Raw genomic sequence first — 14,143 nt, forward strand, 5'->3', positions numbered from 1 at the left:
AGAGTGATGGGTCTTTAGCTAATGGTGAAAGGCTGCAGGACTGGGAAGTACAGTAGCTCCTTAAGACAGAGTGTTGCCTACCGGAGGTGGAGACCTCAGTGCAAGCATCACTGGACATTTACTGGCAATAGAAAAAAATGACCAGATATCAGATTCAAATAATTTATTCAGCATGTAGCATAAGGCCAGATAATCTTCATCCTCTACTAAGGAGGCAAATACCTGCTGGAAGGAGCAGATCATTCCACCAGTGGAACCAAGTCTGCCCCCCGCAAGCAACCAGCTTGGGTCTCAAATAGCAGGCTTTATTATCACAATCTGCTGGAGACTATGGACCATACATACAGAGGTGGGTGTCACAGAGCTGCCTCCAAAGTCCACAGTGGATTCTTGTCTACACTGTACATTAACCTTGGGTCTGACACCAAGGCTCACGGATTCAGTGTGTAAGTCTACACAGCAATGAAAGACCCATGGGACAGTCACCCTTGACCTGGGTCAGCTGACTTGGGCTCATAGGGCTCAGGCTGCAGAGGTATAAAACTGCAGTGGAGACGTCTGGGCCCAGGCTGGAGCCTGGGTCTGAAGACCCACGGTTTCTGAGCCCTACCATCTACACTGCATTTTTACTGCTCTGCAGCCTGATCCCGCAAGCCCTGAATCAGTGCCACGGGTTTTTTAATCACGGTGTAGGCAGCAGTGTTTCCAAGGTTGCGCTCAAGCCTTAACACAGCATTATAAACCTGTGTCTCACAGCCATGCTAACGCGTCCACACTGCACTGTGCAAACCTTCTGACTCAGGGCCATGGCTTGAGCTGCGTCCACATTGCAGAATGACAGGACTCTGACCCACCCGCACAGCAGGCTCCTCTCCTAGGATGGGTGTCCCAAGTCAGACTGATTTGTGTGTGGAGGGGGAGGAGGGACCCTTGAGCTCAAACCTGAGCCAGAGCCCAGGCTTAATATGCAATGTAGACAAATCCTCATGGCTTCCCGCTGATCACTGGCTGCTCCTGACGCCTTTACGTAAAAGATCGATGGGGGTCAAGATGGGGAGAGACCCCCCCCCCACTCCGAAATGATACAGCCCTAAGATACATTCATGTACCATGACCTTCTCCACCCGCATGAGGGAGGGAGGGTGTGATACAACCCCACCCCCACCCCACCCCCTGGGAGTCCTGGACCTCCAGGAGGAGGTGAAGCGGGGGGAGGGGGGAGCTGGTATCTTGTGTGCTAAGGGGATTTCTGCCCCCAGCCCCAGAGGGCTGGCCGGGCCCGGTGCAGGGGTCACCGGCAGGCAGGCACCCCCCATCTCCGCTCCTGCTTTCCCGCCCGGCCGGTCCGCACCCAGCCGGCGCTCCCCGCGGGGCCCAAAGCATCATTTTTCCGGGCCCAGCACAAACTTGTAACACGGGCCCGCCCCACACACCGAGTCATGGGGCTGCAGCCTGGGCCCGGTAAAGTGCACCCTGCCCCCCCGTGTGCGGGCCCTGGCTCCCGGCCAGCACCCTCCCCTCAGCCGGCTGCCCGCCCCGGGGCCCTAGATCCTGTCAGGGCAGGCACCGACCGCCCGACCGCCCGACAGACAGACAGACAGACACTCCCTCCCTCCCTCACCCACCCGCGCCCCGACAGCCCCAGCCCGCGCCGGCCCGGCACTCACCGGCCCCTCTTCCCGCCTTCCCGCGCTCCCAGCGCCGCGCCGGCGCGGGCCTGCTCCGTCAGCGGCCGGGGCGGGGCGGCCGGGACCCCGGGGCGGGGCGGGGCGGGCCCGGGAGGTGGAGCTGACTCCGCCGGGGAAGGGAACAGGGAAGGAGGATGGCGGCGGCGGCGGGCGCGACTGAGGCCGCTTCGGAGCGGCGCTGCCCAGGCAGGTGAGGGGAGCCGGGCTTCGCCCAGCGGGCGGCGGGTTCACCCAGCCCGACAGGCGACTCCCTGCCCCGCCCCTCTTGCCCCTCTCCCCCAAACTGCCCCACTCCTCCTCCCTCAGCCCGCCCCCTCCTCTTCCTCCTGCCCCACTCCTCCCCCCCAGCCTGCCCTTCTCCCTCTCTCCTGCCCCACGCCCCTTCCTTCTCTTCCGTCTCCCCCAACCTGCCCCACTCCTCCTCCTTCTGCTCCAGCCTGCCCCACTCCCCCGTCCTCCTCTTCCTCCTGCCCCACTCCTCCCCCCCAGCCTGCCCTTCTCCCTCTCTCCTGCCCCACGCCCCTTCCTTCTCTTCCGTCTCCCCCAACCTGCCCCACTCCTCCTCCTTCTGCTCCAGCCTGCCCCACTCCCCCTTCCTCCTCTTCCTCCTGCCCCACTCCTCCCCCCCCCCCAGGCTGCCCCACGCCCCCTTCCTTCTTTTCCGTCTGCCCCTCTCCCCCAACCTGCCCCATTCCCCCTTCCTCCTGCGGCTGCCCCAGCCTGCCCCCTCTTCCTCTCCCTGCCCCACTTCCCCGCCTTTGTCTTGCTCCCTGCCTTACCCCCCTCTCTCCCCTAACTACCCCCTTCCTCCTGCCCCTCTCCACTTCTTCCTCGTGTCCCCTCTTTGCCCCCAGCCCCCTCTTTTCTTTCCCCTCCCTATCCCAGGCCCCCATTTTAGTCCTGCCTCATTCATTTTCCTCCAGTCCCCCCTTATCTTCCTCCTCCTCCCTCTAATCTCTTCTTCCTCTCTCCCCACGCCTCCTTTGCCATTCTCTCTTCCCCTTCCCACCCATCCAGCTGTGCCGTTAATCCAGTCTGTCTTTGTGTCTGATGGTGAGTGTTATCTGCCGCTGCCGGGCTTGGGATTCCCACCTGCATATTCCCCTGGTAATGGCTCTGCTGGGGAGCAGCAGGTAAGTGCAGCGTGGGCTGCATTTGCATTAGGACAATGCTATTCTTTTATTTATTGCTCACGAGCAGCCCAAAGAGTAGGGGTCAAAGGTTTGATCAGTTCTCCCGTTTTGACATGTGTTTTATGATATGAGGGGACTCTGGGTGTTTAATGTGGCTCAGAGCAGACTGGTGACAGAAGCTACTGTTTAGAAATAGGTAGGTACAAATGTATGCTTCATTGCAAATGTGCATTGTTTTCCATTTGTAGTCCTTCAGGGTGGTCCTAAAGGTGCAGTTACTAAACTTTTAAAATAGTTTTAGGCAGAACTTTTAATAGTGGGGTTGTATCCTATTCATGGAATAAAAGCTCTACAATATAGATCATGTTTTCCTTCTGTTGTTAATTCCAGAGAGTCAGGTATTAAATGCCTGTGATTTCAGAAGCATTAGAGAGACACATAATAGTATTTCAAAGGACACATTCCCTCTCTTCTCATACCAGTGTCTTCCTGAAGTGGAGAATAACAGGAAATAGAACTTGTCCTCCTAAGTATTTTGGTGCAGGTTTGTTGCTGTAGATAGGTTGTGACGTCTATAAATTTATTTTTGATGTCTTATAGCTTTGTGTTTGCAGAACACATGAACATATTTTATGTTTCGTGTTGACTTACATAGTCATTTTTGCTAAAAGTCTACTAAAATAGACTTTCTCAGAGTACATTGGCATATTTTTGTAAATACAAGTCACTTTCTTACACTGTTCTGAGTGATACTGCTATTATGGGTTTTTTTAGCTATAATAATTTGACTATACAAGTCAAACCTTCAGTATTTTTGGTGGTGGCTTAAAAAGAAAATTGTCCTTGCAAACACATTTGGTCCTTTGGAACCTTCATTAATTAATATTCCTTTGTTTTCAATTGAACTAATATTCTCCTTTGTGATCTTAATTCCTCCAGTCTCAATGAAATTGTGGGAAGCTCCAGTTAAAGAATATGATCCTGCAGTCCTTACTCAGGCATCATATTTCCTTTTGATGTTGACAGGTGTTTTGCTTGAAAAAAGACTGCAGGATCTGACCCATTGTGGGATCATTCTCACAATTGTGATCTGTTACTACCCTATAATTAGAGGTATCCTACTGAAATTTATGATGGATATATAGTTGTAGTTAAATGAATAGATACTCTAGTATGTAAACCATTGGCTGTATTACTTTGAAACACTATTCAGCACTAAAGGAGCAATACAGTTTACTTCTTTAAGGACAAAAAATTCTTTGTCTTAAAAGCACAAAATATCTGAAATAAGAAAACAGTTTTATCTGATTTCCCTTCCTAGATCTTTAACAATATGGCCCATTTTATTCATACTTCCAAGAAAAATTGCTTGTAGGATGAAACCTTTTATGTCCAGTTTTATTCTGCAGTTGCATTATCAATGCCTGGCGGGGGGAAATAATTTTTATATTGGAACTGCTGTTGGGCCCTTTGTGATCGTCACATTGTTAGTGCTTTCATGTTTGAGTCAGTGATAATATAGATTCTAGGCTTCCATTTTTATTTTATTTTTTTTAATATTCTCAGTACTCATTGCAGAACCTTATGGAAACTGTGCAGAAACGTTTTCAGTGGGGATATCCAGATATATTTTAGTCAGTCTTGCTTCTTGTGTGGGGTAATATGTGTTCTATCAAAGTAGTTTAGTAGGCACTCCTAATCAGGTGAGTGGGAAGGTAGAACTGCTCTCTTCAACAGGCTTTTTCATAAATTTCTTATGGGGGCTGAGGGAATCTCATGTCAAATATTTTAAAACAATTCAGTAGTCTTATGCATAGTGTCTTTCATAAAAACTTAGTTTTAATGCTCTCATCCAAAATGCTTTATAATGTAAAGGATGCTTTAAGTACAAAATTAGGTTACAGCTAATCTTGCTGAAGCTGAATCCATATAAGATTGAGGTGTTGCTGTTAGGTTAGGGAAACACCAGAAGATATGGTGGTAATTGTGTCGGCCCTCCATTTGTTGTTAAAGTACGATCTGGGGGTAGTATTGGATCCTCAGCTGCTGTTACAAGATTATCTAGCAGTAGTTTTTCTATTAAGACTTGTTTCCTCTTTGCTTGGCCAAGAGGCTGCAACCATTTTTTTCCCCCAGACCTTGCTACTACCATCATCCATGCCTTTATTGACTGAGTATTAGATTATTGCAAGGCGCACTACACGGGGCTACACTTTAAATCTACCTGGACACTGAAGCTTGTGCAGATTGCAGTAGCTGACTTAAGTGGTGTAAGGTTGTTGAGAGCATGACATCAATGCACCTTGATTTGCACAGCCTGCCTGTTTGGTTTCTGTGTGGAGTTTAAAGGATCAGTCTTGTTCTATAAAGCTCTGACTGTCTTGGTATCTGCCTACTTGAGAAACTGCTTCTTTCCCTGTTCCACATGGCCCTGCTGTTTGGTCTGCAGAGGCGGTTGCTTGGAGCTCCCTGAGTATAAAAGAAAGGGAACTTCTAGTAAGGCATTTTACATGAGTAGCCCTGAACTTTGGAACCTACTTCCCACACACATGCACATATTGGATATGAAATAGCCCCAGTTTTCAATCTTTAGAGCATGCTGCAAGGCCCATTTACCAAGGGGTTTTGGGGGAGAGTAGGGCAGAGTCAGAACCAGGATTTCTTGTTAGGTGGGAGGTATCATTTGGGTTTTGATTTTTATCTCTAGTCAGTTATTTTCTGGTGTAGGGGTGAGATGTAGCTGCTGGGTCCATTTTTGAGTGTGACTGTATCTGTGATCTATTACAGAGGCACCCAAAGGTTAGGTACTTTTAGAATCTGCATCATAAATCAAAATAAATAAATAGTTAGAATGCAGACAAGGGAATTGGGAGTTAATGCTATGTTTAACTGAGTTTATTTTTGAAGTAAGCCAATAGTGTCCCATCTTCAATGGAAATGAAAGTGTTAAAGTGAGGTGTGATGGCCAAAATAATGATTGGTCAAAGATTAATGTGAACAGAAGTTGATCAGTGAGAAATACATAAATAACTTACATAATAGCTACAACTGGACAACAGGAGATGGATCACTCGATAATTGCCCTGTTCTATCCATTTGCTCTGAGGCATCTAACACCAGCGACTGTAGGAAGACAGGATACTGGGCTAGATGGACCGTTGGTTTGACCCAATATGACCATTCTTAACTTAAGTCACTTATTTTAAAAAATCTAAAATTAATAATAATAATAATAATAAAAAGAGATGACAGATAAATATAGACCATTCAAAGAATGAATATAGGATCTAATTTATACAAGTTGTTGATATCCGTGTAAGCAATCTGAAACTACGTGTAGTAGTTAGGAAAAATTCTTTAATAGATTTGAATGCTATAAGTTTACATAAAAATATCAACTTCCACAATGATGACTGAAATTAACCTTATTGGTTAGTAATATATTAGGGGCAGGAGTTTTAAGGAGAGGTATGATCACATGGAGAAACTTGGATTTTGAGTAGAGAACTGTCTAAATAATTAATCACATGGAAACCGTAACTAACAACTTTATTAGAAAGGTTTTGGAGGGATTGGCTGCGGAATGCAGACAAACATTCACAGTGGCTGTAGAAAAAAAATTTTTTTGGTAGAGCAACACTCAAGTTATTCAGAACAAGACTCCCCTGTGTTTGTTATGGCCCTCATCCTATTGCTTCTGAAGTCTATGGGAGTTTTGCCATTGACTTCAATGGACACAGGATCAGGCTTTCTCTCTCCTGATATTTTCAATGGCTGGTAATGGCCTACTGTCTGATTGGGGGGCATCATTTTCACTATATAAATGCATCCGCTCAATGTTGCTTTTAGTTGAGATCCTGATATTTATGTCAAGACAGTGTAGCAATGACCCTGTAGGGATTTTAAAGTTACAATGATGTCAGAGAGCCTTTGGAATCCTATAGTCAGAAATGAACCCTGTTTTATCCATGCATGCTGTTTTGTTTTGTCAGTTATTTAGGAGGAAGAGTTTCATATTTGAGTTTTGTCAGATATATCTGCTTTTAACGTGCCTAACGTATAGCCACTTTACAACAAAGCCTCAGTAGATAGGAGATCTAATCTTATGTATATAGTTGTCAGCCAATGTCATGTCTATTCATCTTTGTAAATGTAAAGTTCTCAGAACTGACATTCATAACTTGGTATACTGGATGGCATCTTCATTCAACATTGCCCAGTAGGTAAAAGTATACTCTGTCTTTGCTACCTTTCTCCTTTTTTTTTTTTTTAGGGGTTGCATTTCAGTCAAAATGGAAGTACATCTACATGATGTTCTTTGGTTAGGAAGTCTTCAGTTTATGGTTGGGATAGTTAAGTCTGCAGTACCTATCTAAAGTACAGTACTTATATGGCTCCCAGAACTGTAATATCTGAGCACCTCGCAGTCTTTAAAGTAATTATCCTCACAATGCCCCTGTGACTTAGTTGTTATCCTAATTTTACAAACAGAGAATAAAGGCCTGGTCTAAGAAAATTAGGAAAGTTTAACTACATCAGTAAAGGGTGTGAGAAAGCCACACCCCTGAGCGGCGCAGTTAAACTGACCTTCGTCCCCATGTAGACAGAACTAGGCAGACACAGCAATGCTGCTGTAGCGTTTTAAGTGTAGACAAGCCCTGACACACACAGAGACTAAGGGCTAGTTTTTCAAAGGTATTTAGACACCTAACTTAAATTGATTTCAATGGGGAGTTATATGCCTAAATACCTTTAAAAATCTGGAACTTAGTGGCTTGCTGAAGGTCACACAGAAAGTATGTACAGAGCTAGGAACTGAATTTGGGTCTCCCAGGTCCCCAGAAAGCCATTGCACCATCCTTTTTGTCCTTATATCAGGCCAAGTTCAGACCTGTTTTGAGAGGGTGCAGTGTCATGTACTCTTGCATAGTCATATATTTATGTTTTGAGTAGCAATTGTCTCTCTAATTGGCATGACAGAATTAGTCTACAGCAGCAGATGGAACTAGGAAATAATATTCTCTTTGGGGCAGGGCAACTTTTCATAAAGTGTGTGTGTCTTCCACAACAGGAGCCTGATCCCTGATTGGATCTTCTAGGCACTACTTCAGTACAAATGATAATTGTTCATCATATATGTATATGGATGTAAGTGAAAACTGGGTCAACGAATCCGTTAAACTTACTCTCCAGGCCTGTAGGCCCCATTCTCCAATATTAGATATTTTGTTGAGTTTTTAATCATCATGCTGTAATCAAATACTTTTCACAAGCTTCTGATACTTCCTGTACATTTCCCCTACTCAATAGATAGGATATGTCTACACGGCAGCTGGGAGTGAGTCTCCCAGCCTGGGTAGACAGGGTGGGGCTAGCACGCTAAAAATAGCTATATGGCGGTAGCTCAGGTTTAGCCACCTGGGCTCGGAGCCAGGGGATAGGGTGGGTCTGAGCTTGGGTAGCTGGCCCAAGCCTCCGCCGGTGCCTCAGTTTCCCCAGAACTATTTTCCGTGTGCTAGTACTAGCCCCACTGCCACAAATCTGTCTACCAAGGCTGGGAAGCTCGCTGCCAGCTGCAGTGTAGACATACCCCTGCATGTCCACACTGTTTGTGGGAAATACTTTCTTATAAAATGAAGTGACTCCAAAATTCCACAGTGGTGTTACATCAGGGATGAATTTGGCCCATTTATTAAATTTACACGTTTTGCTAGCCTAATAGCAGCGCTGTGTAGTTCCATATGAGAGACATAGTTTTAATTTATCATCTTACTCTCTTGCTCACTCACTAACAAAAGTGAAGAGAACTTCAGCATGCAGAAGAGCTGGCATGCTTAGCCCCTCAGGGAATGCAGAGCGACAGGGTAGAATGCTGGGTAATTCTCTTGATGAGAGGAAGTGTATGCCTTTTCTTTCCCTTCTTAGTATTCACCATCTCTGTCAGTTTTTAAAAAGTGGAAGAGAGGAAGCATATCTTGATTTGGTGGGGAAAAATCATGGAAAAACCTTCTAGCTCAGGTTATGACATACGTGTGGAGTACATAGGTGCAGCTTGCCATGCGTCTTGAAAAATGGACTATTATACTTTCAACTATGTACTCAGAAGGAGATTTTTTCAAGATGCCCCCCTCCCTTCCCCCTCAGTACACACACTTGAACTCTAAGAATACAATAAGCCTTGGGAAGCAAACCTAGGGAGTGAACTAAGCAAGTATACGTCTTAGAGAAACACTCATTTCATGTAAATTTTCTTCCACAATGAGTAATAAGCAGCTCCATTTTTCATGGCCCTTTTTCAATTGCTTTTAGTAAGGGATCTGGATTTGTTTTAATCCTTTTCAGTATGTAAAGCCCCAGATATTTCAACCCCCTGGGGACAGAATGTTTTTTTTTAACTCCATTTTGAAAAATAAATGAAAACAGCATTTGAAGATTGGCAGAATCTATGACTTACTTATTTTTAATTTATTTTGTATCCTGAAAGTGACCCAAAAGTGTCAATTAAGAATAGGATCCCTGGCATCAGACTTTGCAGATTAGTAACAAACAAGTATATCATCTAGGTACAGTAGCTCTTTGTACTCTTTGACCTACTTTGTTTCTGTTCTGGCTTTTTCTTTCCTGAAAGGCTGATTGGAGTAGATACAGCATTTGCTCAGTGAACAACCAGAGCAATATAACCTAATGCATGTAGTGTGCCATTTTACAGCCTACCTGGTGCAAATTGTTGTCAACAACCAAGTCTTTCTGCTATAAAGCGTGGTGAATGTATGCCTTATTCATACTCAAGGAGATGTTAACTACTGGAAAATGTTAATAATGGAGAAGGATTAAGAGTGTCTAGTCTGCGACCAAGCCAGTGTTTGTGAAGAATCTTTGTAATGAATTGAGCTTGATTATATTATTTATACATATGCCAGCAGTGAATTGCCATTACTGTCATTTATACACTTGCATTGATCTTGTGTTGTGAACTTGATAAGCTGTTAACCTAGTTGTGTTTTCTGTTTTCTTAGATACTTCCAGAAAATGCCTGAAAGAAGCTTCATGCTGTAGAAACTGTTACAGAAGAACGCAACCTACAGCTCTGGGACTTGTGGAGTTAAGCTGTCAAAATGGCAGAAAATAAAGAAAGTAATAGTAAAAACATAGACGTGAGACCCAAAACCAGTCGTAGTAGGAGTGCAGACAGAAAGGATGGTTATGTATGGAGTGGAAAGAAGCTCTCATGGTCAAAAAAGAACGATAATTGTTCTGATGGTGAAGCAGCAAGTAGTATAGGAAAACCAGCGGCTGGTTTCAGGAGCCAAGAGAGGAAGCACAGCTGTTCGTCTATTGAACTGGATTTAGATCGTTCGTGTGGCCACAGATTTTTAGGCCGGTCTCTTAAACAGAAATTGCAAGATGCTGTGGGACAGTGTTTTCCTATAAAGAACTGTAGCAGTCGGCACTCTTCAGTGGTTCCGTCAAAGAGAAAAATCCATATCAGTGAATTAATGCTAGATAAGTGTCCTTTCCCACCACGATCAGAGTTAGCTTTTCGGTGGCACTTAATTAAAAGACACACTGCCCCCATAAGCCAAAAATCAGAAGATTGGATAATCACTGATTTATCACAAAGTGAAGAGAAGGGTGATCAGCTGAGAGATGGAGAGAGCACAGATGGGGGAGTAAACTCTTTCTCTCAGTCGTGTGACATTACAGATAGCAACTCCTGTAAATGTGATCCTAGGACTGAATCGGTAATGAGCAAGGTGTTAAAGAATAATAAAGAGGACAGTGACATGGACTCAGATGATGAAGTTATAACACTTTGCACAAGTTCTAGAAAGAGGAACAAACCCAGATGGGAAACCGATGATGAGCTGCTACAGTTGGAAACTCCTCCCAAATATCATACCCAGATTGATTATGTCCACTGTCTTGTCCCAGACCTTCTTCAGATCAATAACAATCCATGCTACTGGGGCGTAATGGACAAATATGCAGCTGAGGCACTATTAGAAGGAAAGCCAGAAGGAACTTTTTTACTACGAGACTCTGCCCAAGAAGACTATTTGTTTTCTGTTAGTTTTAGACGCTATAGTCGTTCTCTTCATGCAAGGATTGAACAGTGGAATCATAACTTCAGCTTTGATGCTCACGATCCTTGTGTCTTCCATTCTCCTGACATTACTGGTCTCTTAGAGCATTATAAAGACCCGAACTCTTGTATGTTCTTTGAACCACTTTTATCTACTCCCTTAAACAGGACTTTTCCTTTTTCCCTTCAGCATATATGCAAAACAGTTATTTGCAACTCTACAACATATGATGGCATTGATGCTCTTCCTATTCCTCCATCTGTCAAATTATATCTTAAGGAATATCACTATAAATCAAAAGTTAGAGTACTCAGGATCGATGTACCAGAGCAACAAAGTTAGAATGTAGTTTTGTGTGGGAATAGGGGTTGTCTCTTGATCAGATTAAGTTTGTGTTCTGTCCTTCCTCCCTTGAATTTTTTTCTATGACAGTTTGAATTTTTTCTGCAGATTATTTATGGTCCAAACTAGCCTCTGCCTGGGTCTTTCTAGTCAAACGTACATTGACTTTTCCTGCCACCCCTTTTTAGTCAACTCACCTGAGTCTGTGGTTTTTTGGTAATGTTCATACCCTCTAGGGTTTTACGGAATTTCAGGCAGGTTTTCTGGGGTTTCCACATAGGGATAGTCTTTAGATTTAAAGATAAGAATTCCTATTTGAATTAGATTTGTCTTTTTATATTGTAATTTACATATGTTGCAGGCATGTTTGAAACATTGTATGCACTGTAAACTAAAGATTGACTAATCTGTATTTTCTATCTATCTTTTAAAATGAGTGATATGAGCTATATAGTAAAATTAATCAGTCTATTTCTAACATTATTACTGTGTAAAATATTATTCAATCTTTATCTTTTGATGGGCAGTTATTGCTATGAAGTTTTTTCTATTCTTATTTCTCTAAACACTTTTGCCATTTGGGCATATTAAACTGTTTTGTCTTGCACTGTTAATCCTGAAGAGAAGATGGATAACCTTCTTACTTCATTAGTACTAGGGAGGTTTTTCATTTAAATATGGTTTAGAAGAAGCTACTACAGATTGATCAGATGCTACATTTCACAAGGCAAGATTGCTTGCTGCCAAATTTTCTGTGCAAGAAAATTATGCATGGATAATCCTCCAGAAAGCTGCACCATTTTATGTTATATTTGTGGGGTCATTTATGAAAATCAAACTCTTGCCTCCTTTTCAATAAATTAGTATTAATCTCACACTTGAATCAACCGCAAAATCCCAGTTAACTTCAGTGGGTGCATGGCCAGGCATAGAACTGTTGACTGTAAAGGGCAGAGGGGCCCAGTTCTCTGATGTGCTGAGCACCCTCCAATCTCTGTCTTTTTTGAAGGGACTCACCTCTGTTTATGACACTGGGCTCAGTTTAGCCAGTCTGTCAAATGTGATAAGTAATAATATTGGTAACTAAAGTGAACAAATTGTTTTTTCCCTTTAACCATGTGAACAGTTTGTGACCTGTTGAATAACCCCTTAGGAATTTAGGCCCTGATCCTTCAATATGTGATTGACTTTAAACATGAGCAGTCTTTTTTACTTGAATGATCACTCATGTGCATAAATTAAGCACGTGCATAAATGTTTGCAGAATTGGAACCTAAAATCACATTACATGGTTTCTTTTGGCCATTTTAATTTCAGTTGTCGGAAAATTATATGAACTTTGGGCAGCAAATCTCCCCTCTGCTCCCCCAAAGTTGGAGACTTAATAGTGCTTGGAGTTGCTGTGCAAATTTTCCCACACAGTTCCACTGAAGCACTGTGTTCCTTGCCTAAAAATTCTTCAGTGATGCCTTAGGGTTCAACCCAGACCAGTAGGGGGTTGTCATTGCTGCCCCTGCAGCTCTTGGTGCCTTAAATACTATGCTGCTGTGGCTCTCAGCCTGAATGCCAACAGCCAGCGTACAAGCATGCAGGTTCTGCCGAGGCTTCCACTTCCCAGTTACTGTTCTTTGCAGACAGCCTAATGGTCCCCCAATCCCACATTTCCACAGTTGTCTCCCTGTCTCCCCTCTCCTAAAACATTCACAGAAGTCAAGTGTGTTGCTCCTTTAAAGACACAGTACACTGCAGTGTGTTAATTTAACTGAGGTTTGACAAACCCTCTTTATTTCAGTCACGGAACTGAATTGGTTTATAGTAAAAGTAGAACAAATTTATTAAACAAAGTCATAGGTTCAAATTATACCAAGTATTAGGAATACAAATAGAAAGGGCTACAAGCAAATAAGTAAAAAATACCCTTCTAGGACTAAAACTTAATTTCAGCAAGTTACAATCTTTGCCTGAGTAGGTTTCTCACCTCTGTTCAGTTCCTCAAGACTGCAACCGCCATTGACCATTCAACATTGAAGAACCCAGTGTTCTGTGATTTTCAGAGCTCTGGCCCCTTGAATCCTCAAGTGATGGCTAAGTCAAGTGTCTTTTTGCCCCCTTACATCACTCCATTGTCTCACCGTCTCTGTTTTAAGAGCCAGGAAGGTTTCTTGTGGATTTCCTATACCCTCTCCCCCAACTGATTTGTATGTAAATAGGGCTTCTGTTGTTTTGATTCCAGGCTTCTTAATTTGCATTGGAGACAGTAGATAGCTGCCTTCCTTTCTGGCTGAGAGAGAACTTCTTTCTCCCTGGGTTTGGTCACAGACTTTAAGGCATAATATCAGTAAGTCTCCATAATTCCTCATATAGTGTTAATGCATATATTTCACAATGATGTTAAACACCAGCATGTCACAGAGTTTCATAAGACCTATTCAATACACTTTTATAATTCAGCAGTATTGTATACAATCGGTTGATTCCATTGCTTATCATTGGAGGTTCAGACCCCTTGTCTTTATAGACCAGTAAACCTTTGAAATGTGTTCTCAGGTAAAGTAACTTTTCTCCTGCTGGGAGCTACCGTGTGGTCTGGTGAAGACTTCGTGCTTTTTCCTCCCCATATTAGTTTCATGTAAATGTATCTTCATTGTTTCTCCCTGATGACCAAATTTGTCAGAGAAGCAAATACCCATTCCTTCATCTAAGACAGTGTGGGCTTATGCAGTGTTTGCCAAGCACATGTTAAGAACATGATCCTAGCACAAACTTATAACTCTTTGTACACATCTCTTACATACACCACTCAAGAATATTAATTATCAGTGAGTTATTAGTTTTCCAATGATATATTACATGCCACCTTTTGGGTATCTATCATGACATCAGTGTGTGAGGTGCA

General features: G+C 43.4%; 1 protein-coding gene across 4 annotated transcripts; it reads left to right on the top strand.

The window, feature by feature from the left end:
• Positions 1-1,801: 1,801 nt before the first annotated feature.
• Positions 1,802-12,427, top strand: SOCS4 (suppressor of cytokine signaling 4). 4 transcript variants are annotated; one of them, XM_067554811.1, is made up of 3 exons: positions 1,820-1,878; positions 2,706-2,821; positions 9,838-12,427. In XM_067554811.1, exon 3 carries the CDS (start codon positions 9,937-9,939, stop codon positions 11,245-11,247), a length of 1,311 nt encoding a protein of 436 aa, XP_067410912.1. In that variant the 5' UTR covers positions 1,820-1,878; positions 2,706-2,821; positions 9,838-9,936; the 3' UTR covers positions 11,248-12,427. The 4 variants fall into 4 exon arrangements, with proteins under 4 accessions (XP_067410913.1, XP_067410910.1, XP_067410912.1 ...); XM_067554812.1 differs by lacking the exon at positions 2,706-2,821 and having other exon boundaries at positions 1,802-1,874; XM_067554809.1 differs by lacking the exon at positions 2,706-2,821 and having other exon boundaries at positions 1,807-1,878.
• Positions 12,428-14,143: the final 1,716 nt, after the last annotated feature.

The sequence above is a fragment of the Emydura macquarii genome, unplaced genomic scaffold (assembly GCF_026122565.2).
Source record: "Emydura macquarii macquarii isolate MOO-44397 ecotype Brisbane River unplaced genomic scaffold, CSIRO-AGI_Emac_v2 contig_1551, whole genome shotgun sequence".
In the NCBI taxonomy this organism is placed as follows: domain Eukaryota; kingdom Metazoa; phylum Chordata; order Testudines; family Chelidae; genus Emydura; species Emydura macquarii.